The sequence below is a fragment of the Ochotona curzoniae genome, unplaced genomic scaffold, assembly GCF_017591425.1.
Source record: "Ochotona curzoniae isolate NIBS_2020 unplaced genomic scaffold, NIBS_Ocur_1.0 contig_2321, whole genome shotgun sequence".
NCBI classification, from domain to species: domain Eukaryota; kingdom Metazoa; phylum Chordata; class Mammalia; order Lagomorpha; family Ochotonidae; genus Ochotona; species Ochotona curzoniae.
Window position 1 is genome coordinate 11,898,535 of NW_024465421.1, and position 24,343 is coordinate 11,922,877.

Consider the following 24,343-nt stretch of genomic DNA (forward strand, 5'->3'; position numbering starts at 1 on the left):
ACACACAGCTGGGTGCTCCTCTCCCCCCGACAGTCCAGCGAGGGCATGGGCCAGGCACCCCCTCTCCCTGCTAGGAAAGGGCATCCCAAGTTCAAGTCCACAACATGAAGTTACTCCACCTGCAGAGTTGCTGTCAGCATGATGGAATATGGCTACCCGGCTGCATCCTCTGCCACAGAAACCCCAGATCTGTGATTCCCAAGGGCGCAGCAGGAACCTTTGTGCAAAAGGACACGGCAGGGTTTGTGCAAAAGGATTTGCAGACTCCGGTGGTGGTGGTGGTGGTGGTGGTGATGATGATGATGATGATGGTAGTCCCAAGTTCTAACTGCAGACCTGGCATGGTTCCAAGGGCTCTGCATACAATTAGCTCATATAATCTTCAGTGACCATGTGCAAGAGGCTTATTACTCTCCTGACTTCACAGGGAAGAAAAAAAAAAAACTGGAGGCACAGAAAACTTCAATAGCTTACCCGAGGTCCCAGCACATGTGACTCGGACCCAGAATCTAAGCTCTTTGTCAACAGGGAAGTTCAGCTGCCCTTCAGTACCTGCAGTGCACTGGTCCTATGTTCCTCCACCCACGGATACATTCAAGAGTGCCCAAGTCCCTCATAAGGAATGGAAGGATGCCAGCACAGTACAGCTTAAAGCATCTTGACATAACTTATAGTTGCTAATACAATATAAACGCTATGTCAATAGCTGTTACACTGTATTTTTATGGAATAATGACAGGGGGAAAAAAGCCCATGTCTGGTCAGTATAAATGCAACTTTTTCCCTAAATATTTTTGCTCCGTGCCTGATCGAAATCACAAAGGATGAAACAGGCAGATGCGGTGGGTCACGCTCTGTGATGCGCAATAGCAAGGAGTCAGGTGGTGGCTGCATACAAAACATCGAGAATTTACTGGATCAGAGAGATCAGTGGAGCGGTGGGGGACGGACTTCCCTGAGGAGGTGATGCCAGAGCTGTGGTCTCAGGGAGATTCTCAGTCAATCAAAGGTTGTGACTGCACTGGTCTCTTATTAAAGGGCTGCAGATGGTCTAACCCGTAGCCAGCATCCAGATTCATTGGAGGAAGGAAGGCAGGAACATAGTGGCAGCAGGACCAGCATGTGCAAATGCCCTGTGGTAGGCAGAGATGACCAGCATGTGCAAATGCCCTGTGGTAGGCAGAGATTTTTTTTTTCTTTAAAGACACTAAATCTTTACCCTTGTGAGCATGGAAGTTGTCCAACTAGAACATGCAAAGCCTTCTGAGTGGGCTCACCATAAAATGTGATTTTTGTGTACGGATCACTCAGGATGCCAACATAACAAGCCAAGTGTGTCGACTACCAAGCACAGCCAGGGGTGGGAGGGTGTCCAGTCTCAATGCTTTTGAACCACGTCAAAGATTACTGACTGTCCCCAGAGCCGCGGGAAGCCACTGATTTGTTTTCTGCAAAGGCGGCATGATCACAGCTGGCTTTTGGAAGGCTGTGGAAATGATGTGTCAGAGAAATGGAGAGCAGCTGGGGAGGCTGGGCAAGAGGCTGGCAGGCAAGGATGCCTTAGCGCAGGGGGACCGTGGACAAGGCCCACCTGCTGGGGACGGCCAGACCCTGCTTTGGTTAGCTGGCAAGCTGGCAGGTGTGTTAACCTCTGTGGGTCTCAGCCTCCTCCACAAAACGGGTATGAAAAGAGTATCTTCCTCACCAGGTGTGGATCAAAGGAGCTAACACAGAGCGTTTCTCATGCAAAAACCCAAAATCGAAAGTTGTTTTTTTTAAGCCTTGACATGACCCTTTATGTGGAAAATTCCATACCTGACCTCATGTGCTGGGTCCCACTGGGAACACAGGTGCATGAAAAACACTCCATAAAATATCCTCAGGTGACATATTTAAGATCTACACGAAATTGAAATGAATTTCATGCTTCAATTTTGGTCCCATCTCCACAGCCTGTCATGGTCTAGGCGAATATTCCAAAGTAATCCGAGACCACTTGTGATCCCAAACACTTCAGGTAAGAGACACCCAATTCCTGTATGTCAGTCGGACAGAAGCACATCTGGCATGGAACAGGTGCGCCGGAATGTTAACTGCGATTATCACTTAAGTACACTGGGGCTTGAACATGAGTAGCAAGAACATGAAAGGGTGGGAAAAGCTGGGAACACGATGAAGAAGCACCAAGGACTTTGGGATTTGGGAGAGCCCGTTCATGTGCAAAAATGAATAAAGACAGAAAAAAAAATGAATAAAGACAAAACTCCCCACTCCCCACCCCCGGCCCCCGCCGAAGGTCTCCAATACACAATCAAAAAGCCAAGACTTAAAGGTCAACGTTAAAAGCAAAAGTCGATCTGAACTTCTGGGTTGAACCGACATGTCTGTGCTAGGCCAGCCACTGTTGGAAGTTTTCTGCACTGATTAACTTATTTAATACAGGACACTTGTGAGCATAGGCGTGACGTATCACTCCCATCTCTTCCATGAAGACAGAAAACAGCAGGCAGGTGAGTCAAGGTTATTCGAAGCCCCAGAGCCCAAATCTGATATGAACCCCATCCTGCCCTCACCCCCAAAACTATCTCCGAATTATACCAGGAGGTCTGATTTAGAACAGAAGCCAGGAGAAGGTGCTCAGGCAATGCCAGTGGCTCCTGACACGGCTCTCACCAGAGGGACGCCAAGGGACTTGGTGTGGCTTAGCCCACTTCCAATTGAAGATAGAGTGGCAAGGCTCACTGGCGAAGGAGAGAATTGGCCAAGCAGGAAGCAAACACGCGCCCCAGCAGGTACTGGTGCAGTAACTGGCAGATGCAAATCCCAGAGTGATGAATGACTCCTCCCAAAGTGTCAGATGCACCTGTAGTCCTAGGTAGCAGGAGGATGCTTAGTACAGCAGGGGGCGCTGTAGCAGTCTGTGCCCAACCAGGTCAGTCAATTCAGAACTCTGCACCGAGAAAGAAAAAAATACCTGCATAGGATGAAAGTTCCCTGTTTTTAACTTGATTTCCCCTCAGTCTCCCCCAAAGAGGGCTGATTTGACTAAACTGACATCTGTCACCCTCCCATCACTTTCTGGAGGGGAAAACTTCCACTGAAGTCCCCACCTCCAAATGCAGAAGCATAGAGGTCCAGAGAGTGAGCGCAGACCCAGAATGTATTTAAAAAGCACATCATGGTGGTAATGTTTGACTCACCTGCCAAGAGCTACATTTAGGAGATTTTGGATTTCTGTGGGGGAAAAAGAAACTGAACTTTTGTTCTTGAAAGAGCCGGTGTTTTAAAAACGGAGCAGAGAACTGGTGTTCAGAAAGGTGTGCGTGGGCCAGTAGGACACCTGAGCATCTCACAGCCGACTGCGGTGCTCACCTGTCTGGCTCCTGCTCTGAGGCTGGGCATCCCGTGGGAAGGACGCTATGCATTCTTCCAAAGCCAAGTGTATACACAGCTTGGAGGGAGCAGCCAGACACATGCATCTCCCATACAATTCTGATTTGCAAAGTGTTCCATCGCAGGTTAGACTGTTCTTCATACCCACACCATTCTCTCTGCCCACCAGTGGAGTGTATGGGATACAATTTTCCCACATTCTCACTAACATCTTTGGTCATTTTTCCAGGTTTATTTATTTGAGATAAAGGGACAGATTTTTCCATCCAGCTGGTTTGCTCCCCAAATGCAGCTAGCGCTGAAGCCAGAAGCCCAGAATTCTGAGTCTCCTATGCGAGTGGCAGAAATCCAAGGACCTGAGCCATGTGCTACTATCTTCCCAGGTTCAACAGTAGGGAGACGGCCTGGAAACAGAGCAGCTGGAACTTCAGCCACTGCCTGGATTGGGGATTCTGCTGGCACAAGCTTAAACCAGTGTGCCACAGTGCGAGCCCAACTCACACACACACACACACACACACACACACACACACACACACACACACACACTCCATTCCAGGAGGAAGCAGATCTCATCATGGCTCCAATTGGCCCTTGATGATCAGTGATGTGTTGCCTACATGTGCATGTCTTCTTGGGACCAATGTCTATTCAAGTCCTTAGCCCACATGGGGGTTCCTCAAAACATAAAAAAATAGAATTGATACATGATCCATTTATCCCAACTCAAGATATTTCTTTCCAAAAAAAAAAAAAATCCTGAAATTAAGATCTTGAATAGATACTGGACCTTTCATGTTCACTGCTGTTTTATTAGCAATAGCTGAAGTATAGACACAGCCTAACTGTCCATTGATGAACAAATGGATCCAGCAAGCCTGGTACACACCACAGCACACATTGTTCACGCCACAGAATGCCACTCAGCCACTACACAGAAGGGGCCCTTAAGCAAGAGTGATCAGGAATGAACTTTGAGGAAATTATACTACGGGAAACAAGCTACTCGCAGAAAGACAAATGCTGTTGGTTCTACTTAGAAGATTATGTAAAACAGACAGATTCAAAAAATCAAAGAGCAGAATGGGGGTTGTCAGAGACTGGGTGGGAATGGGAGAAGTGGGGAGCTCACTGGGGCTGAAGATTCAGTTGAGTAAGATCAGTCGACTAGAGCTGTGCTGGGCACCACCGTGTCACAACCAGCCGTAACCAGACACACAATCACCAATGTCTTAAGAGCGCAGATCTCATCATCTTGGGCTTTCCAAAATAAAATCCAAATCGTTCACTTCGGGGGTGGGTGGGAAGCAAACCAACTACTATCGGCCGAGGCAGTAGTTAACTGGATAGATGGGGTGGGATCTTGGGGGGATTAGAAGAGGTCACAAAAAGGGGTTCCGGGATCCTGGCTGCGGAGTTCACCACATGTGAATCCAAACCCATGAAGCCATGCACGGATACATTCCGTGCATAGTAAATGACTTCACACATTGTATGGTCTGCGCAGATGTGAGCCAGCCCCTTTGGTTCCAAATTCTGAACTGTAAGAGGGTCTCTGATTGGTCCAGTGTGGGAGAGATGTTCACATACACTGAGGACCAAATGGAGGGGAGGGTACCGAGTCACGGGGCTTGGAGGGTGCATCGGGTAGCGAAGGGCTCAGAGAAAAAGGTTGTTGGCTTCTAGCTTCTGGCAGCTTTGTCCAGTTTAGGGTATCAGGCAACAACACAGGGCTGGGGTGCCAGACTGCCAGCATTTGGGATCCTGGCTCTACCACTCAGTAGTCATTTCTTCTTCCCTCCTCTAGGAATCCTAACCTACCTCCTAGGATACAAGAAAGCATGAAGTAACGGCATGCAAGAGACTCAGAACAGGAATATAGTTAGGAATATTTAGAAAAACCCAGAATCTGTAACCACTAGAGGGGGAATGAGCCTCAGGAATAGAAAAGGCAGAGCTAGAAGGAAGACAGACAATGAGGTCCCTGAGGAAGCCGGCCAGCCACCTCCCCATCTCTCCAGGCTGCTTCTCGCTGGGTCCCGGGCTTTTGACTTCCCCATTTCTCCCCACACCTGCAAGCTGCAGAAATCGCCAGGCTCAGGGTAACGGCTATCATGAGGCTCCTCAGTCAGGAAAGCCAACAGGACATGTAAGATAGGACGCCCAGGTTCTTTCACGCCCCAGCGCCGCCTCTGTGCACCAGAGAGTCGGCCAGTTCCTGTTCTCTGAGCTTGCAGTGCCACAGATTTGCTTCTGTTCCTCCTGCTCCTCTGTAAGCAGCCCTGTGTCTTTGTGACTGAGGACAAAGGGCTCTTTAGAAGCAACCCATCCTGACTTGACAGGCCGATTCTGCATTGCAGAAGCCATCACTGGCCCGTGACAACATGAGGCCGAGCAGTTTAAGCGGAGTTCACATGACAGGGAGAAGAAATGCAATTTATCACATGAGGACATCATGGAATCAGAGCCTCTCTCCAAGCAGCGCCTGGGGAAGTGTCTCTGCATTTCCATATTGAACAAAGCGAGACAGATACATGTTATGTAAAATAAATAAATAAATAAATAAATCGGGCCCTTTTACAAGTTGTTCTTTCTTTATTTATTTTTAAAATCTGATTTGACAAGCAGAGCAAATGGAAAGTGAGTCACTGAGGTCTTCCATTTGCTGGCTCACTCCCCAAATGCCCACAACAGCCAGGGCTGGGACAGGGCCAAAGCCAGGAGCCCCAAATTCTAACCAAGTCTCCCTCGTGAGTGGCTGGGGTGCAAGTAGCTGAACCATCACAGATGCCCCAAGGGCAATCTTAACTATTATACTAATTCCTGCCCCACAGATGGACTTTTGAAGCTAATAATTTAACACTTGAAAAGACCATTGGTGATCTTTAAAAAAAATATATATGGATTAGCATCTACTATGTGCCAGGCATGGCATGAAGCCCTTGACATAAATTAATTCATTTAAACCTCAGTTGGACATATGTTGTTTTGATCTGCCCAATATCTAAGCTTCCTTTTTGGATAACAGGAATTCTCAATTCTGTTTCGGAAAGTCATCTCATCCCCACTGTGTTTATTCTCAGAGGGAACATTTTAAAAACCCAATAAAGGGTTGATTAGGTAACTCGAGCTTGGCCAACTAATCGCACTCTTTCAGAAATTTGGATGTAGGGCCAAAGTGACATTCAAAACCAGAGCTGTTCTGTTTGTGGGTGCTTTTTTTTCCCCTTCTCCTTTGGGGTGACATTTCCTTTCCTAGGAACTCCTTTCTAATGTACCAAAGGTGTTTTCTGTTGCATGCAAATAAACAACAGTAACCAGTAGAAGAACCAACAATGGGGTAGAAACCCGCATGAACCACAATACCCCTCTACAGCATGTCTGGAAATCTACTGCGATGCAGAATTGGTGTCATGACACAGCGATCCAGCAGTCTCTTCACATAGCTTTTCCTTAGCCTACACAATGGTCCTTAGTCCTAATTCTGTCCTTTGCAGCTACATCAAACACTGCTCTTTGATAGCTGGTAACCGCACCACTTCTGGCTAAACAGGTCAACTCTCAAAAGTTCCTCCAGCCCCCTTTTCAGGCATCCCTTCAGCCCTGGTTCACACCCGTGTTGGTTCCAGAGCATTTCAGTGGTGAATGCAAAAGCTGTAGACTACAATGTTATATAAACCGGATGTAATTACAACAGGGTAGTGCACTTTCAGATTTGGATGGATAACAGATACACACAGGAGGGAGGAGACAGGAACAGAGAGGAGAGAGAACCAACCATCTGCATCATTAGACTGAGTTGCTTTCAAACACTGTTTATCCTTGAGACACATGCAGTCTTTTGGGCTGGGTGATGGTGATAGCAAGACACATGGCCAACTCTAACTGCCATCCCACCCCTGGATGCATCGAAGCAACCTGCGGCATCATCTGTGGGAATTCATCATGCTATCCCCACTTAGTCTCATGAAGAACTAAGCAGCCGGGGTTTGCAGCAAACACTGCTAACCATCACGTTGCTTTATCTGAGTGAAGCAGAACGGGCCACGCCATGCAGGCGAGGGTGAGCCTTGTACCCAGTGGTCCCACGGCCACTCATGCTTGGGACCTCAGCCTGGCTGAGCTAGGACTTCCCATCCTTCTCTAGGACCAAAGGGGAACTGAAGTCAAGACTTCTTGTATGGGGGGGAGGGTGTCTAGGTTAGCTTCCTGTGGATGGAGGCCCTCCAGGAAGTGACTGTCACACTTTGTGGCACTTCCTCTTATAGCTTAAGACCTCTTCGGGTTCAGCCTTCACTGAACTAAGTGGAAGATTCAGTTCTTCCTCAGAAGTGGAGCAGCATCGCAAACCAACGCAAGAGGAGGAAACAGCTTCAGGACAATCCAGCCTGGTTATTTGTGCTCTGTAGGTGACACCACGGAATGAGACAGTGGCAGAACTAACAGATGGCCACCGACACATATTTAGCCTTTGGTTTTCACATAAGAATATATTTTACGTATTTGGGACATATCATAAAATACCTAGTGTTTTGATGTCTGAATGTTTTGCAGTAAGCAATTAAAGTATGACATACATACAACATACATCAACATTTAAATTTTTCATATTTATCTCTTCATTTGAAAGTGTAACAGAAGGAGGGGGAGCGGGATTGAGAGGGAGACACACAGAGAGAATCTTGAACCAACTGTGCACTCTCCCCAAATGATTGCAGCCAGGAGCCCAGAATTCCACCCAGGTCTCACATGGGTAACAGGGACCCAAGTACTTGGCCCCTCTTCTACTGCCTTCCCAGGGCATTAACAGGAAGCTGGATCAGAAACAGAGTGCTCAAGACTTAAAACAGCGCTGCAATATGGGGTGTTGGAATCACCAGCGGCAGCGTGGCCAGCTGCACCCTAAGACTGGTCCCAATAACGTACAGGTTCCAAGCATATAATTTGATAAGTTCTGAAAATTGTGTACACCTGGGCCCAGCACAATGGCTTCACGGCTCAAGTCCTTACCTTATTTCTACTGAGATTCCATATGGGAACCGGTTCACGTGCTGGCTGCTCTGCTTTGCATCCAGCTCCCTGCTTATGGCCTGGGAAAGCAGTAGTGGATGGTCCAAACCCTTGGGACCCTGTACCCATGTGGGAGACCAGAAAGAAGCTCCTGGCTTCGGATCAGTTCAGCTCCGACTATTGTGGCCGTTTGGGAAGTGAACCAGTGGATGGAAAATCTCTATCTCCTTCTCTCTGTAAATTTGCCTTTCTAAATAAATAAATAAAGGAAAAAACATGAACACCCACATGGGCACCAATCCCAATCAAGATATAAAACATTTTTATCGCTCCAAAGACTGTGACACCTAAAAACTGTACAGCATTCCATGACATGGAGATAATACAGATTTGCATATACATTTTTAATTACTAGTCACTTGGGTCATTTCCAAAACCTTGTTCCTATAAATACTGATGCAATGATTCTCATTTAGCTAAATATATGCACATATCATTAAATAATTCCTTAGCAAAAAAAGTTCTAAGAATTGTCATTTCTAGGTTATCCTTGGGATCATGTGCTGGAAATTTTTAGATCACCAATTATTTCTAAAATCATAAAATATTAAAGAAAGCATCTCTAGGCAAAGCAGCTAAAAACTCCTTTTTGTACTTTGGTGTGTCTGGCGCCAACCCCTGTTCAATACGGTCAGCTCTTATTAGGAGCTCTCAGTCCTTGGAGGGTCAGAGGGCAGCCTTGCCTCAGCAGACGAGCCTCCTCTGGATATTAAGAATTATTTAAAAACCATTTATTGAAGGTCTTCTCAATGCTGGGCTTGATTCTAAGTGTGGATCATGTCCTCTCTGATTGAGCACTCTTACAAAAAAAAGAAACAACCCTACGACTTAGCTGTTATTTTCCCACAAATGAAAGCTATAAAACAAAAGGTCACGGAGCCTGCTTTTCCCAGGTCACTGGAGCAATAAATGGAGGAGCTGGAACCGACACCAAAGTTTCTCTGGTTCCTAAGTCCAAGTTCTTTTCTCAGTATCGCACCACAAAATTTTAGGGTGTTGTTTTGTTGCCAAAGCAATGGGCATGGAGACATAATTATCTCATCAGGGTACGCTCTGGGGGAGAAGTGTAGAAACTGCCAGCACATTCATGATCAGGGAGACAGGTGGAGCAATGGAAACGACGAGAACCACCTGATCAAGGGCTGGCTGAGCGCTGCGCCGAGCTCCAGGCAGAGGCGTCGTAACCCCTTTGCTGCTCACTGACTTGCCTCTTCTTCGCTTATGCACTCTTCTTCGTTGTAAATAGGTTTTTAAAATTATCCACTCTCTGTGCGGTTGCTACTAAAATCCCACGTCATAGATAAAGAAACCAAGAATTCATCAGCAAACAATAATTTTTTAATGCAATGGACAAAGAGAATTCCAATATTCTGGTTCATGCTCCAAAAGCCTGCAACTGCTGGGGCTGGCCAGACAGACACAGTAAATCTAAGAGATCCAAGAGACTGAACAACTCAGAGTTTCTAACCCAGTGAGACTAAGAGCCAGGAATGTCCACAGTTAACCAGAAATATTATCCATGACTCCACCATATTTTGAGGTCCTTTTAAGATGAAATGTTTATATATATCATCTAGTCCCATTGGTCCTAAAAGATCGGGTCAGTAGTTAGGTTCACCAGGACAGTGCCAGGTTCCTAAAGTTCCTTCATTATGCCACAATGAACAGAACTAATATTCAGAATACATCCTGCTCAAACTGGGCTTGGAGAGCAGAGTAGAGGAAGGAACCCCTGCATCCCTCTTGCGTGGGTACAGACAGCACATTTCTGCTCTATCAGCTCTTCCAAGGTCACAGAGGCAGAGATGGCACCCCTTCCTTATCTGCACAACCATCAGGGGCAGCCAAAAGCAAGCCTTGGCCAGCTACCCAGGCAGGGGTGTCCAGATCTTTAATCATGCCTCCAGCCATGAGCAGCAAAAGTCAATGAACTCAGTCAAGCCAGTTCAGGAGTCTGGACCAATTCATTATCCCTGATGCCAACCGATCTTCTTGGAACAGAATCCAGAGACAGAATCATTTCAGAGAAACTGCCAAATTCTATGTATGCTGACTGCAGGAGGTACATCCTGCTCGCCCTACGCGATGAATGACAGCACTCCCCCATTGACACACAGACGGTCTCCCTCTACGTGAGAGTCCGTGCCCTCCTAGCACTGCCAGGTGGCAAGCAGAGATGCTGCTCATTTTTCATCCTTGCTGCCTGTCCAGGACGTCTTCACTGTCACTCTGACCATTCTTATCACACGCAGTGCTTTTACTATGTATAAGACACTGTCCTAAATATTTTTATTGTGATTGAGGCATATCATACTCCCAACCAGGGACTATTATTTTCCCCTTGTTTTCCAACTAAGGAAACTATGGCATAAAAGCCTTAGAAAGGCTGGCTCCATAGCCTGAGAGTCTACCCAGTTCACAGCACTGCTTCTCTACTCTTGCGCTGAGGGACCACCTCTTCCCCCTTTCAAACCGTGAGGTGGGCACACACAGGCTCAGCTCCGAGAGCGGGCACGCGTATCAGTGATGGTTCTCCAGAACCAACAGGAAGTCCCCAACTTGCAGCAGAGTTGAGTTAGAATCTTTCAACTTCATCATAGTGTGACATCAACAGGTGTTCAGCGGGAGCTACACATACAGTTCTGAACTTTGATCTCCTCCTAGGTCAGTGATCTATGCTGAGAAACGCCTAAGAAGCTGAGCAACAGCCAGGGGCTACAGCTGCCAGGCAGCCACACGGTAACAAGGGGAAAAATAATCAGGCCCTATGGTGTTTGGTAGCTGAGGTATGTTACACCTTCAAATCGATGATCTTTTAAACTTACAATGGATTTGCCAGGAAGCAGTTCCATGCTAAATAAAGAAGTATCTGTATGTAGATGCCTACATGACAATAGAGGCTGAGAAATTGAAGAATCTTCTATCTGGAAGGTGGAGAAACAAGGAATCAGATGATTGAAATTTATCTCAGGTTCAAAGACGACTTCAAGAGCCTGAAACTACACGACTCAATGATCTAAGTTCTACGTGAAGTCCTCATTCCTGAGAACTGGAAGCCGTAATATCCAAGGGCAGAAAAGGATGAAAGTCAAGTCCAGCCTGTTTCCCTTTTGGTCTATCCGAGCCCTCAACAGGTGAGATGATGCCCACTGCCATGGATGAGGGCAATTTTTTGTCTTCTACAAACACCCTCACAGACGCACGTTGACATATACAATTACCTATCCCAAGATCATTCTTTCTTCACCTGGCATCCACACACATCTCCTTAAACCACACTTAAATTCCAAATAAAGAACAAGGTCTGGGGTCCGGCGCGATAGCCTAAGAGCTGAAGTCCTCATCTTTGCAGGCACCAGGATCCCATATGGGTGCCAGTTCTAATCCCAGTGGCCTGGCTCCCCTTTCAGATCTCTGCTTGTAGCCTGGGAAAGCAGTCGAGAATGGCCCAAACCCTTGGGAGCCTGAACCCATATGGGAGACCCAGAAGAGGCTTCTGGCTCCTGGCTTCGGATCAGCACAGCTTCAGCTATCACGGCCACTTGGGGAGTGAATGAATGGATGAAAGATCTTCTTCTCTGTCTCTCCTCCCCTCTGTATTTCTGACTTCCCAATTTTAAAAATAAATAAATAAAAATAAAATCTTAAAAAAATAAAGTCCTAATTCTACCAGACATGAGACTACGAACTGCCATACAACTGAAATGCATTGAAAATGTTTTTTCATGAGGAAAACCTTGAAGGATGGCTGCTCTAACCCCCACATGTTCCACAACTTAAATACTAAGATGTTAAATTAACGATACCTAATTCCGATATAAAGTCAATATGCCTTATGTCACATAACAGACATGCAGGGGAGAAAACAAAGATATTTGTTTAGAATCTGGCTATGTACGCACAAACGTATTGGTAACAAATAAGGGGGGAACATTTGCAACAACCATGTTCCTGGTTTCTGTAATGGCCACATGGTCATGGTGGGCAACAGCCCAGCATCATACTCACTTCTTTTGTCGCGAAGTGACTTTCTTAATCAGAAGCAGTTCCACAAGAGATGATGGTGGATAATGCAATCAGCAAGTCCACGGGTGGTCGTCTTGGCAAAAGTGTGTACCAAAAGAGGACCAATCTGCGTGCAGTGTCTGTTCTACTAAGGATCAAATACCGCCTCTGTCATGCTGGAAGTCCAACGTAATCAACCCGCCGCCAGGTGGTGAGCTGGTCACCCCAGAGGATGGACCAGAACCAGGGGCTCCGTGTTGGTTTCTGCTGCTGGCAGACGCAGTGCTCAGCGTCGGCTGGAGCCAACTGAGTAATTGATGAGCAAGTGCGAGTTACTGAGCCCGGGCACAGTCTCCATAGCTGGCACCGTGGCCATCTTGTTCGGAAGCCCGGTGACAGATGACACGATGGCTAAGGAAAAGGCTGGTACCTGCGGAATAGGTCATCCGATCCCTGCATTCTCACAGCTCTCCTCAGCCAAGGTCACCCTTTTGTGAGAATTCACACGAAACAAAAATATCTTCACTTTTTTTTTTTTTTGCCCAAATAGATGAATCCACATACCTCAGCCCCAGATTAACGTCACCAGTCCTTAATCACGTTACTTTTAAGTCCTCCCAAAACCTTGCAGTCAAACTACTGACTACAGCCCATGATCTGACATGTTCTAGCCATTTCTGTTTATAAGCAAAGCGCACAGTCAGGTGCGAAGCTGTGTGTAAGAGGCGACAGGCCTGTCCAGAACAGGAGAGCTATAGTGCTACATCTACCCACTTCCGGGCGATGCCTGCATATCAACCAGAATTCTCTATGACCCAGACCTAAGCTTTCTCTTCCTCTGTGAACTGACTATGGGGTACTCCTCATGTGAGGAGAGAAAAGATGGCATAGCAAGAGTGAGGGTCATGGGCATGTGGGCTAGTTATTCTAGCTTGGACTGATCACATAGACGCCACTTCCAAATGACCATGACTGCGTTGACCACACACGGCTTTCTGCTTACTAGTTCATCATGGATGCCTTGGATCACATGACGATTTGATAGTCCCCGTTCCACAGCTCAGTTTCCACTAAGGACCAGGAACAGGCCAACAGCTATCCCTTGAAAAAGGAGACTAACCTGGACTGGGTGCTGTGGTGCAGGCTGAGCTGCTTGGGATGCCTTCATCCCCTGTTTCAAATTCTTGCTCTTCCACTTCTGAGTCAGCCTCCTGCTAACGCATCCAGCAAGCAGCAAAGGATGACCCAGAAATTCCGTTCCTGCCACTCACATGGGAAATCCAAGTCCTGACTTGGGGCTTCAGCCTGATCCAGTCCAAGCTGTTGCAGCCAGCCTGAGGAGTTAACTAGTAGATAAAAGACCCTCTCTCCCTCTCAGCTAAATGAATAAATCTTTAAAAAGAAAGAAAGCAGAATAAATTTGCAGATGGACAAAGAGCCTTACTCCAACATACTAAAGGCAGGAACTGCGACCTGCGTATGGAAGCCTGACCATGGCTCCCGAAGAGCTCCTTGCCGCCCGCTGACGCTTCAGGCACCACCACATCTGACGGGTTCTGTGTCCCAGGAGGCAGCACAGTTTACACAGCAGCTTGGATCTACTGCAGAGTCTTCTGTTGCTCTGGGCATGCTCGAAACCAGCAGCTTTTCAGGTCACTTGATAAGTGAGACAGGATAATACACCCAACATATTAACCAGCCAACAGGATAATACAACATCAGGCATTGTGCCTCTTTGCTTGGTGGTTGGAAGGACTAGTGGGAAGAAACTTGTCCTTGTACCATAAAAGGCTATTTCAACATGCCCCACACCACTGACCCTAGAAATTCCATTGAAGTACAAGTTCCCTGGATTTTTGTTTTAAAGATTTATTTTTTTATTTGAAAGCAGAGTTACAGAGAGAGAGGGAGAGAGACATCTCCCACCTGCTGGTTCACTTCCCAAATGATTGCAACAGCCAGACCTGGACCAGACCAAAGCTGGGAGCCAGGAACTTCTTACTGGTCTCCCATGCGGGTCCAGAGGCCCAAGGACTCAGGCCTTCTCTGTTGCCTTCCAGGGCATTAGCATGGTGCTGGGCTGAAAGTGGAGCCACAGGAACTCAAATCAGAGGCTGTATATGGGATGCGAGATCTGCGGGCAGAGGCTCGGCCTAATACACAACGGTGCCGGCCCCATGTGCCCTGCATTTCAGCTGCCTTTATTCTCCACACACTGACCAAGTTTCTCACCAGTAAGTCTCACGTGGTTGTTGCTTCCTGCTCACGAGGACCCGTCAGTGTGATTTTATCGGCCTGACACACTACGAACTTGGGGAAGAAGGTGATCATGCCTCCTACGAATTAAAGCATGACACCGACCTAGGGAGTCGATTCACCCGTGAAGTAGGACAGTCAAGACCTGCTGCTCGCCTTGTCAGTTGAAAGCAGCTTTTCCTGGTGGCTTAGTGAGTAAAATGGGGCAAGGCAGGGGGAGAAAGGCAATTGCTATCATCAACAGCTAATACCAGGTACCGGGGGATGTATTCATTCGCTCAAGCAATTATATTTGGGACAGCTGATTCACCATTTAGTTAAGCTTATGGTAATCCACTGTCCTAATCCAAAATCCATATGTCTTTCACACAAGCTAAACGGGAGAGGAGAAGGGGGATGCGGTGGGAGTCACTCTCTCCTCATCCTTCAGTCCTTGATGGCGGATGCAATCCGTGTGGTCCCTCCAAGGATGCTGCATCCTTTATGCTTCCCTGTCTCCTACATGGACATGGTCCTAATGGCTTCCAACTTTTTCTTTCTCACCCAGATATCCCTCCACTCCACAGGTCAAAGAAACAGTGTGGGGATTCTTCCAGCTGTTCAGGCCATCTACTCCAATAATCCATCCTGAAACTGGACAAGTAACTGCAGGATGGGATTGGGGACCTACTGGACTCACCATGAGACAGATTGAGTTCAAACTCCATTGGAGCCCAGAGTGGTAGCCTAGTGGATAAATCCTTGTCTTACAGGCACCAGGGTCCCATATGAGTACTGGTTCATATCCTGGTGGTCCCACTTCTCATCCAACTCCCTGCTTATGGCCTGGGAAAGCAGTCTCAGGATCCTGCACCCCTGTGGGAGACCCAGAAGTAACTCCTGGCTCCTGGCTTCAGATCAACTCAGCCACTTGGGGAGTGAATCAGCAGACGGAAGGTCTTTCTCTCTGTCTCTCCTCCTCTGTGTATATCTGACTTTCCAATAAAAATTTAAAATTTCTTTTTTAAAAAAACTCCATTGGGCACATGCCCTCTGTAAGCCCCTATTCCTGACTGCAGAGTCACAGCGACATCTTGGATCTCCCAGAATCAGCATCCATTCAGAGCTAGTCCCCTGCGGTCCTCAAGAGCTCTGGTCATTTCTTTTTCTTTGGGTAAAAGGCCAGAGCCCTGTGAGGAAGCTAGGAAAATAAGTAATGGTGTAAATTTCAATAGTCAGCCAGCCAACCATAGCTTTAGAGCCCTTTATCATTCCCCAAACTAAAACAGGGTGGCCACGGTCTCTCTATAACAGGCAACAAATTCGGTCTAACCCAACCTCTATTCCTTCTACCATGGTGCCACCTCTGTCATATCCCTTCCTGCACATGTGCTGCTTCTATAAGCTGGAAGACCCAAGCATCAATGTTCTTTTGGTGTGAACTGCACCTCCTCGTGGGACATACTTCGTACCCCATCTTTGCGAGCTTACTGGGACTTCAATCTAATGAGAAGTCTTGAAGCCGAAAGAAGTGGTGAGTGTGGATCTTGAGGGAATTCAGCACTGTCTTGCATAGCGGCTGCTCCAGGCAAGCCATTTCTGTGTCCCTGGCAGTCCGGGGTTCATGCACTCAGATGAGAGAAGCAGCCACCGCCCACCTGCCTCCGCCATTGTGGGTGGCTATTCTACTTTTGCTAGAGGGCAGGAGGCCAATTTCTCTAGGGTTAGGAAGAAGCCCCTTGTACTGGCACAGAGGGTCCATGGTAAGGATTCCGTGATCCCAGATTTATGGGGGTCTTCATCAGGAGTGAAGGCCCCATTCTTCCAGGATCCTGTTCTTTCCCAACCAGTGCTCTGGCATTAACAGAAGATTCCCTATGATGTTGGGAGCTCAACTTGCATGTTAATTCGGCCCCCTGCTTGTGGCTACATGCTAGAAGGCTCTCCTCCAGGGCACACCCAGTTCAGACTATACCTGCAACACCTGACCTGGGCGTTTGAGTCCTGAAGCATACCCATTCTTTTCATCCCTTTGTACAGCAACACTGGGAGCAAACAACAGTATTACATTCCTTATTTGTCCAAAATGGCTTCAAAATAACACACACAGGGGCCTCAACTGCAACACCAGGTTCCCATAAGGTTCAAGTTCCTGCTGCTCCACTTCCCATTCAGTTCTGTATTATGGCTTGGGAAAGCAGAGGAAGATGGCTCAAATCCTTGGGCTCCTGTACCTGTGCAGGAGACCCAGAAGGAGCTCCTGGCTCCTGGCTTTGGATTTGCTTAGCTCTGAAGATTGTAGCCATTTGAGGAGTGAACCAGCAGATGGAAGGTCTTTCTCTCTCTGCCTCTCCTCTCTATAAATGCGCCCCTCAAAAACAACTGAATAAATATTTTCAAAAAAATTTTTTTAATTTTTAAAAAAAATTTCAAATGCATTGTGCAATGAATGCTCAATTTGACTTTAAAAATTTTTTTAAAAAGGAAAAAAATACTTAGTAACTTAGCTCCTTGTGCATACATTGTCTCTGTAAACCGTTCGCTCTTCACGCCTCTCTTTACTTCTAGAATTTACAGAGTCAGCAGCCTCTCTCAGTTCAATCAGATGACAGCTGATCCGAGAAATCCTTCCTTAAAATTGTGCTGCTCCCAGCTGGAGTATGGTACAGCCTATACAGGTCTGCTATGTCAGCATCCCATAGGAGCCCTGACTGAAGTCCCAACCACTCCACTTCTGATCCCTGCTAACGTGTCTTGGATAGGAGCAAAATATCACCTAAATACTTGGGTGTTTGCCACTGATGGGGGAAATATGGATAAAATTCTGGGTATCTCTCTCTCTCTCTGTCTTCAAATAGATAAATTTCTAAAAATAAAATTCTGTTCTGGCAGGACCATTATTAGTACAAAAAGTTTTGGTTATGTTTCATGTAGGCTGTTGTAACAAGTTACTGCAAAGCAGGTGACTCTGAAATAAAAGGCATTTATTTCTCATGGTTCTAGAGGCTCGAGAGTCCAGGATTAAGGCCCTGGCCACGTCAGCGTCCAATAAGCATCCATTGCCTCATTGACACCTGTCTTCTCGTAGCATCACACAGTGAAAGGATGAGCGAGACCTCATCCGTTCCTGTCTTGAGGTCTCCTCCCTCAGGATATGATGACCTTCCCAAGGTCCCCTTGCAGTTAGGGACAGGGACACAAAACACTGAGTGTGTGACAGCACACCCCTGGACCTGACCAACCAGCCTTACCCATCTTTCTGACTCTCAGTCCAACGGAAATTCAGCTCTTAGCACAAGGCTGCACTGCAGGCCAGGTGTGAGGGTGAAGGTGCCATGCCCATCACACTCCCACACAGGAGAAAAGCATTCCCACAACCGAAAAATCATCCGAGACCAGGCCAAGACCTAGAGAGATTCCCAGAAACCCCACTTAAATGCTGGTATCACAAGCCCCAAGGGCTTGTCAGTTTCAGGAACCAAAACTTTCCCTTTTCATCTAAGCTAACTAGAGCGGAACCTCTGTCTCTGAACATAGGAACATTCAACAGATGCAGATTAGAAAATGGGAAATGACATCCTTCCGGCTACAATTCAGGCATCAGATCTGAAATTGTGTGACCATTCTAACCTGCAGGATGGAGTGGGGCAGTCCCTGCTGGAATTCCTTTGAAGGAATTCCTGTCATCTCTTCCTGTGAATGACAGAAAGAATCACACTCAAGAGGGTCAGAGAGGAAGATCCAAAAGGACATGCCAAAAGATGCCGGGCTTTGTCTCTGCAAACAGAGACCCGCAAGGGCTTGGGCTGTTCCATGCTTCTCGGAGTTCTCAACCCCACATCTTCCAAGCCAAGTATACAAGGCACAAGCCTGGAGAGCTCCCGTTGCTATGGTAACAGCAGAGCCTCCTGATTTGTAGCCAAATAGCAGATGACCACCAGCAGCAGCAGGTCAGCAGGAGTTGAATAAATTCAGTGCCAGAGGTAGACATCACTGACCATGGGCAGGCTGAGGTCAGCGGTCAGGTCTACGTAGGCATTCGGACTAGTCATGGAGACAAAGCTACGGGGGAAGTTCCAGAAAGCTGTTGGGGTGATGCTTCCTTGTGGAGTGTGTTTGATGAGGTCTGTTACTGGGCACTGGAGGGTGGGGAGGAGACACTGAGGACAGCCCCATTAGGTAGGACAGCTTCAACTGCCTGTGAAAACACTACACATCAAGGTCTTACCAAGAAGAGCTTCCTGTGAGAATCCCATTTACAGGGGATCCTGTCAATTCAGAGCTTGCTCCATGGCTCCTTGGGGTAATCAATGACCCACATCCCCTCAACTCTCCTTTTTTTTTTGTCATATTTAGGCTGTCAGCAGTGTCTTCCTCACTGACCCAAAAAGGCTGCCACAACCCCAAGCATTATGTCCTCACACACGGAACCCTAACCCTAACCCTAACCCTAACCCTAACCCTAACCCTAACCCACAAGTCAACTGGAAAAGCGCCCTTCCTAGAACCCTCCCTAGAAGCCCTGCCCAGTCTTTCCCTCAAGTACTACTGAGCAGAATTGGGTGCCATACTCACTCACTAGCTGGGAGGGACCCAAGGAAAGCAAGTACCAGGCATTTCTAGTTTTCAACTTAAGACTAGGCTGGGGTGTGGGAGGCTAGGAAGGACTGTACGGTAGGAAATCAACAATGGATTCCAAGTTGAAACCCATTTGTGCCAACACTGTTGTCACATATTCATAGTGCCCACACCATCACTGCCTAAATATTCTCCTCAAATCAATTATTTTGTTTCATATCAATACATTTACATAGGTAGGAAACTTTACATTCCAACACAAATGCAAAGCCACTATAAAATATGTTTTTCTGATTCACACTGAATAAGTTGTGAATTATTAAAATAAAAATTACTTGCCCATTTTACCTACACACACCTTTTTCACAATAGCATGAAGTCCCTGCCCATCACTCTCCAGGCCTGGACTACAAAGGTAAAGATATTTAGCAAAAAGGCAGTGAGAGAACTGGCTGGATTACTGTCAAAACATGAGTCCCGTCCCCCACCCCACTAAAGGGACCTTGGAATGACAACACCCTCAATGACGTATCTGGGGTGCTCACTCACATTTACCCCAAAAGAACAACAGGATTATGGAGAGAGAGAGAGCGAGAGAGAGAGAGAGAGAAGCCGGCATCCATTACTTACATCTGAGGCTGGGCCCTTGTCAGCACCAGGGCAGGAGAACGTGACAAACTCATGGCACCGCTTGTGCACTACAAAGCAGCAAACTGCAAGAGAAAACCAGGGAAGGCGGAGGGGAGGGAGGAAGGTGGAGGGAAGGGATGGAGAGAAAAGGAAGAACAGATGGTTAAACATGGACTTCAGCAAAGATAAAGACATCATTCCGAAACACACTGCAATGCCAGCTCCTGCTCCACATTTTCCAGAGTCCCGAGTACATAAGTGTTGTATCTCACACAGGAGGCAAACTTCTCAAGTTAGAGTTCAGAAGCTCACATATGCTCCAAGGCTCCAGTGCCTGGTTTTTCTGTTAGTTTGGGAACAAAATGTCATTTCTTAGATCAGGCACCAGATGAAACAGTAGGCTTATGTTTAGGTTCTCAACGCACAGAAACTATGTATCTTTAAATACTAGCATCACGTGTAGCGAGGGATCCATGACAGAGCAGGCACAGCAGACACCTGTGTCCCTGTCTGATCAAAAGCAAAGCCACGCAAGAGGGCAGGGGACAAGTGCAGGGCACAGGCTGCCATGTTCACACGGTGACCTTCACAGCCTACAGCCAAGGACACAATGGGTCTTCCTCCCATACCTATTATGAAAAATTAGGCATGCATCTCAGGAATTCGGAACCAAAACATGTTTGCCTTTTAGTTCCATTTCCCAGAAACTTTTTTCGAAGTACCCTCACAGACCTACTGGTGAATCTGCATGAGTTCAACAAAGCTGTGACGTGACTCCACTACGTGGGGACAGGGTTAGGCAGAGCATACATACAACCGGGTTTTTGCGTTCACATTCTGTATTACAGTTCTGCTGTTCTAATAGGTTTCTACCACCGCTACACTGGATTTTTTGGGGTATGGCACTACCTTATAAGACCACCACTCCGAACCTTTCTGAAGTATGTGATCCATAAGTAAATAGAAGAGGAAACCTTAAGGCTACCTCTGGTGATTCAATGTAGGCAACCAGCAGCAGCAGCTGCTAACATCACGGAACGATACCTCCCGCCTGCCTCGCAGGGCTCGCACCTCTACCTAGGATGTACTCCTGCCAAGCATTCAAACTGAATCGGAACAGTTATCTCAATGCAGCCACAAATTTGCAGACAGTATAACTGACAGAGGAACATATTAAGGGACGCCATAAAAAGGCAATCAACAACACCTACTGCTCCTCCCAAACAGAGAGAGAGGAAAACAACACTTATAGCTTCTGCAAAAATCAACTGCAAGAAGGGATAGAAACGGAGGGAGAAAATGAGGAAAAAACACACACTCAAAGAGACTCAAGAAAATAGTAACTAAATGCTTGGATCCTGATTTGCATAAATCAATAGTTTAAAGAAATTATGAGGCAATCGGAGAGACAAATACACTCAATGACTTTCTGACGCTCATAGGAAAGAGTTTGTATTGCAATTAGGGAATGAAAACGCTTTGGTGAGGAAGAGTACTGTGCTTATTTCTATTATAGAATTATTGTCTTTGAGGGTATACTTTTAAGATGTTTATGACTAAAACATTTCAATTAAAAATACTTTTGATATGCTGGGGATGGTTATAGAGTGAAAACAATGGATCACAGTGGGTCATCAGTAATAAAAATAGAATAGTATAGCAAGCCATGGTGACACATAAAGGCTTGCTATACTATTCTACTTTTATTAGTTTGAAAACTTCCATGCTATATAGGTAAGAATCAGAAGCAGAGAGAGAGAGAGAGACAGGGAGAAGCCAAGTTGTAAGCAATAGAAGGAGAGGGAGAATAAAAATTGAAATGTCCGGGATCCTATTTCCTTAAGAGACTACAGCTCCTGAAAACTGCAGCTAGAACACTTGAAGTTCAAAAGTATGCTTTCATGATTAAGAATATAGCTAAGAATAAAGTGCTATATGTAACTTTCAAACCACTCCAAGAAGAAAACCGGACAAAGAAAACTTAATCCAGTTACACTTCAAAAAGTCTCCCTCGTGCCCCAAGCTTATAAAAATATTAGTATCGATGTTTTACGCGGTGTCATTCCCACACTTCCTGAAAGTTCTATTCATTTACATTTTTGAAAGGCAGAATGAAAGAGAAAAGAAAATAGGAGATCTTCTACCCTCTAGTTCATCCCTCAAATGCCTACACTAGCCACGGATGGATCAGAGTCAAGCCGGGAGCCCAGAATTCCAGCTAGGTGTCCCACCCTGGGTTTCAGGGACCCCAGTACTTCAGTCACCATCTGCTGCCTCTCAGGGTCACATTACCAAAGCACTGGATTTCAAACAGTGGCATGACTCACTCCCAGGCACTGCCATTTGGGAATGTGGGAGCTCAACCTGCCCTGCCACCGCGCCAGCCCCATCATTTTCACTTGAAAGTCTCTAACCCTTCTGTAAATGCTTGAAATCATAGGTGAAATGGGGAAATTCCACTTGCCACTTTTTTTTTTTCCAAATAGGTAGCCAATTGTCCCAGCATTTTTCACTGAATAATCCATCCCTTCCCCACTGATTTCAAGCGCCAACTTTATTACATGTTCAATAATTACATACACTGGGGTCTTGTCTTTAGGCCTTCTGCACTGTTCCCCTGAGCTGCCTCGTAGAATGGCAATGGGGGTTTTAATTATAGTGACTTTATAATATGCTCTCTCATTATCCTTATTTTCAACATTTTTTTGGCTATTACCATATGTTTATTCTTCCAAGTGAACTTCAAAATCAGTTTACAGAAGACTTTTAAAATACCAATAGAATTTCCATCAGAATTGTGTTTAGTCAATTCTTGCCTTCCAAAAAATATCACAAATTCAGAATTATTGCTACTTTCACAACCATGAGTCTTTTCATCAGCAATTGACTGTGCCTTTATTAAAACCTTCTCCTATATCTCCTGATGGAATCATTTTCTTCATACAGGTTCTACACATTTTTTATTTAATCACATCTGAGGGACTCCATTTGCATGTGACTGATACTTGGCATTTTCCCACAACTTTCCAACTACTCACGGTTTACAAATAGAAAGCAGTAACTATTATGTGTACTTGTTTTTGTAAGCATTTTCAAAACTCAACAGAATTTTATGGGTTTTCTGTTGCTTTGGCTGAATTTCATGGATGGAGAACCTCAGGAACAAAATCAGCCTCAAAAAAAACCCCAAAAACAGTATTTCTCTTTTCTCATAAATACACCTCTTTGTTCTTATCACATTTCCGTAAGTAGAATTTCCATACAACAAGGAGTTTCAGGGAAGACACCACCAGCTTTCTCTCTTCCTCATTCTCTATATTTTAGCTACAGAAAAGCTACCCAACTCTTCTCAAACCAACTTTTGGAATTCATTTCCAAAACTTTTCCAAACATTTGTGATGTATCTAAACTACACCATCTCATCTTGGGTTGATGTCAGTCTTGTCTCGTTTGTGACAGCACTTCATATTGTTGTGTTTGGCGGATTCTTCTTTTTATTTATTCCAGAGGTCTTTTCTTATTCACATTATTTTGTTATTCTATCAAGAAGACCACAGATGCAGTTATCAACTCTAATGGATTCTATTCAACTTCATTAAGAAGTTGCCATTTTTATTTTTTGGTCTCATGTTTTTGTATCACACATGGGTCAGGAAGAAGAGTTCTAGAATCCGATGACCATATGCGGATTCTCATCCAATATTCCACAAGACTAGGGCACATGAGCTGGTCACCCTGACCGCCAGTTTCCTCTATGAAACGTGGCGGTGATGATAATAATACGCTTCTATCACAGGGTAATACCATGCTCAGATGTGTGCCCACACATCAGGAGAACCCACCAGTCTGCTGCTATGCTTTACTGTTCTTTCCAAAGTTAACCGTACAGTCACTTGTTCCCATACCTTTTCATTAAAACTTTATAGAGTTTCAGGCTAAACACCTTTCCATTAGAGACAGCTTTGGCTGCATGCTGTGTTCTTTATTTAGTGCATTGATGCCTTCAAGTTTCTAAGCGGTCAGTTATCATGGTTTTAATATGTTCCTTGGCTCACGACTACTTAGGAAAGCTTTCCTTCCCTTTCAAGTAGCTATTTTAGAACAGGCTCTTTCTTCTAAAGATCCAGAATATCAGTTGTGGTTTCGGTTCCCTTACCTACATGACGAGAAGATGAAGACTCACCTCTAGCTCCCTCTTGTCTAGCATGACTACTGGTGGATGAATGAACCAAAAAAAATGAGTTATTAGCATTCCTAAAGAAAGAAGTCAACATAGCCAGCTGCATTGCAGACACAGCTTCCGGCTGGTCCTTTCATACTCAGAGGTGGGCATCTACCACGAAGGAGGTCTTTTTAGGCATCCTTCCCATTAGCCCAAGCATTAACTAACCCAACCATGTTGAGGATTCAATATCCTGAGCGGCTTGATTAT

General features: G+C 46.0%; 1 protein-coding gene and 1 long non-coding RNA gene across 4 annotated transcripts in view; both read right to left on the minus strand.

Annotated features, from left to right (window-relative positions):
* The window catches only part of PRKCB (protein kinase C beta), a 289,293-nt gene that overhangs the window by 142,732 nt on the left and 122,218 nt on the right, over window positions 1-24,343 (minus strand). For all 3 annotated transcript variants that reach the window (XM_040973193.1, XM_040973192.1, XM_040973194.1), the window contains exon 3: window positions 19,912-19,994. In XM_040973193.1, the coding sequence (XP_040829127.1) occupies window positions 19,912-19,994 (83 nt within the window). The remainder of the gene's footprint in view (window positions 1-19,911; window positions 19,995-24,343) is intronic.
* On the minus strand, window positions 18,353-19,905 carry LOC121151604. The gene is made up of 2 exons (XR_005883184.1): window positions 19,177-19,905; window positions 18,353-19,135 (listed from the first exon to the last, which is right to left on the minus strand). It is a non-coding gene; the product is annotated as an uncharacterized LOC121151604 (long non-coding RNA).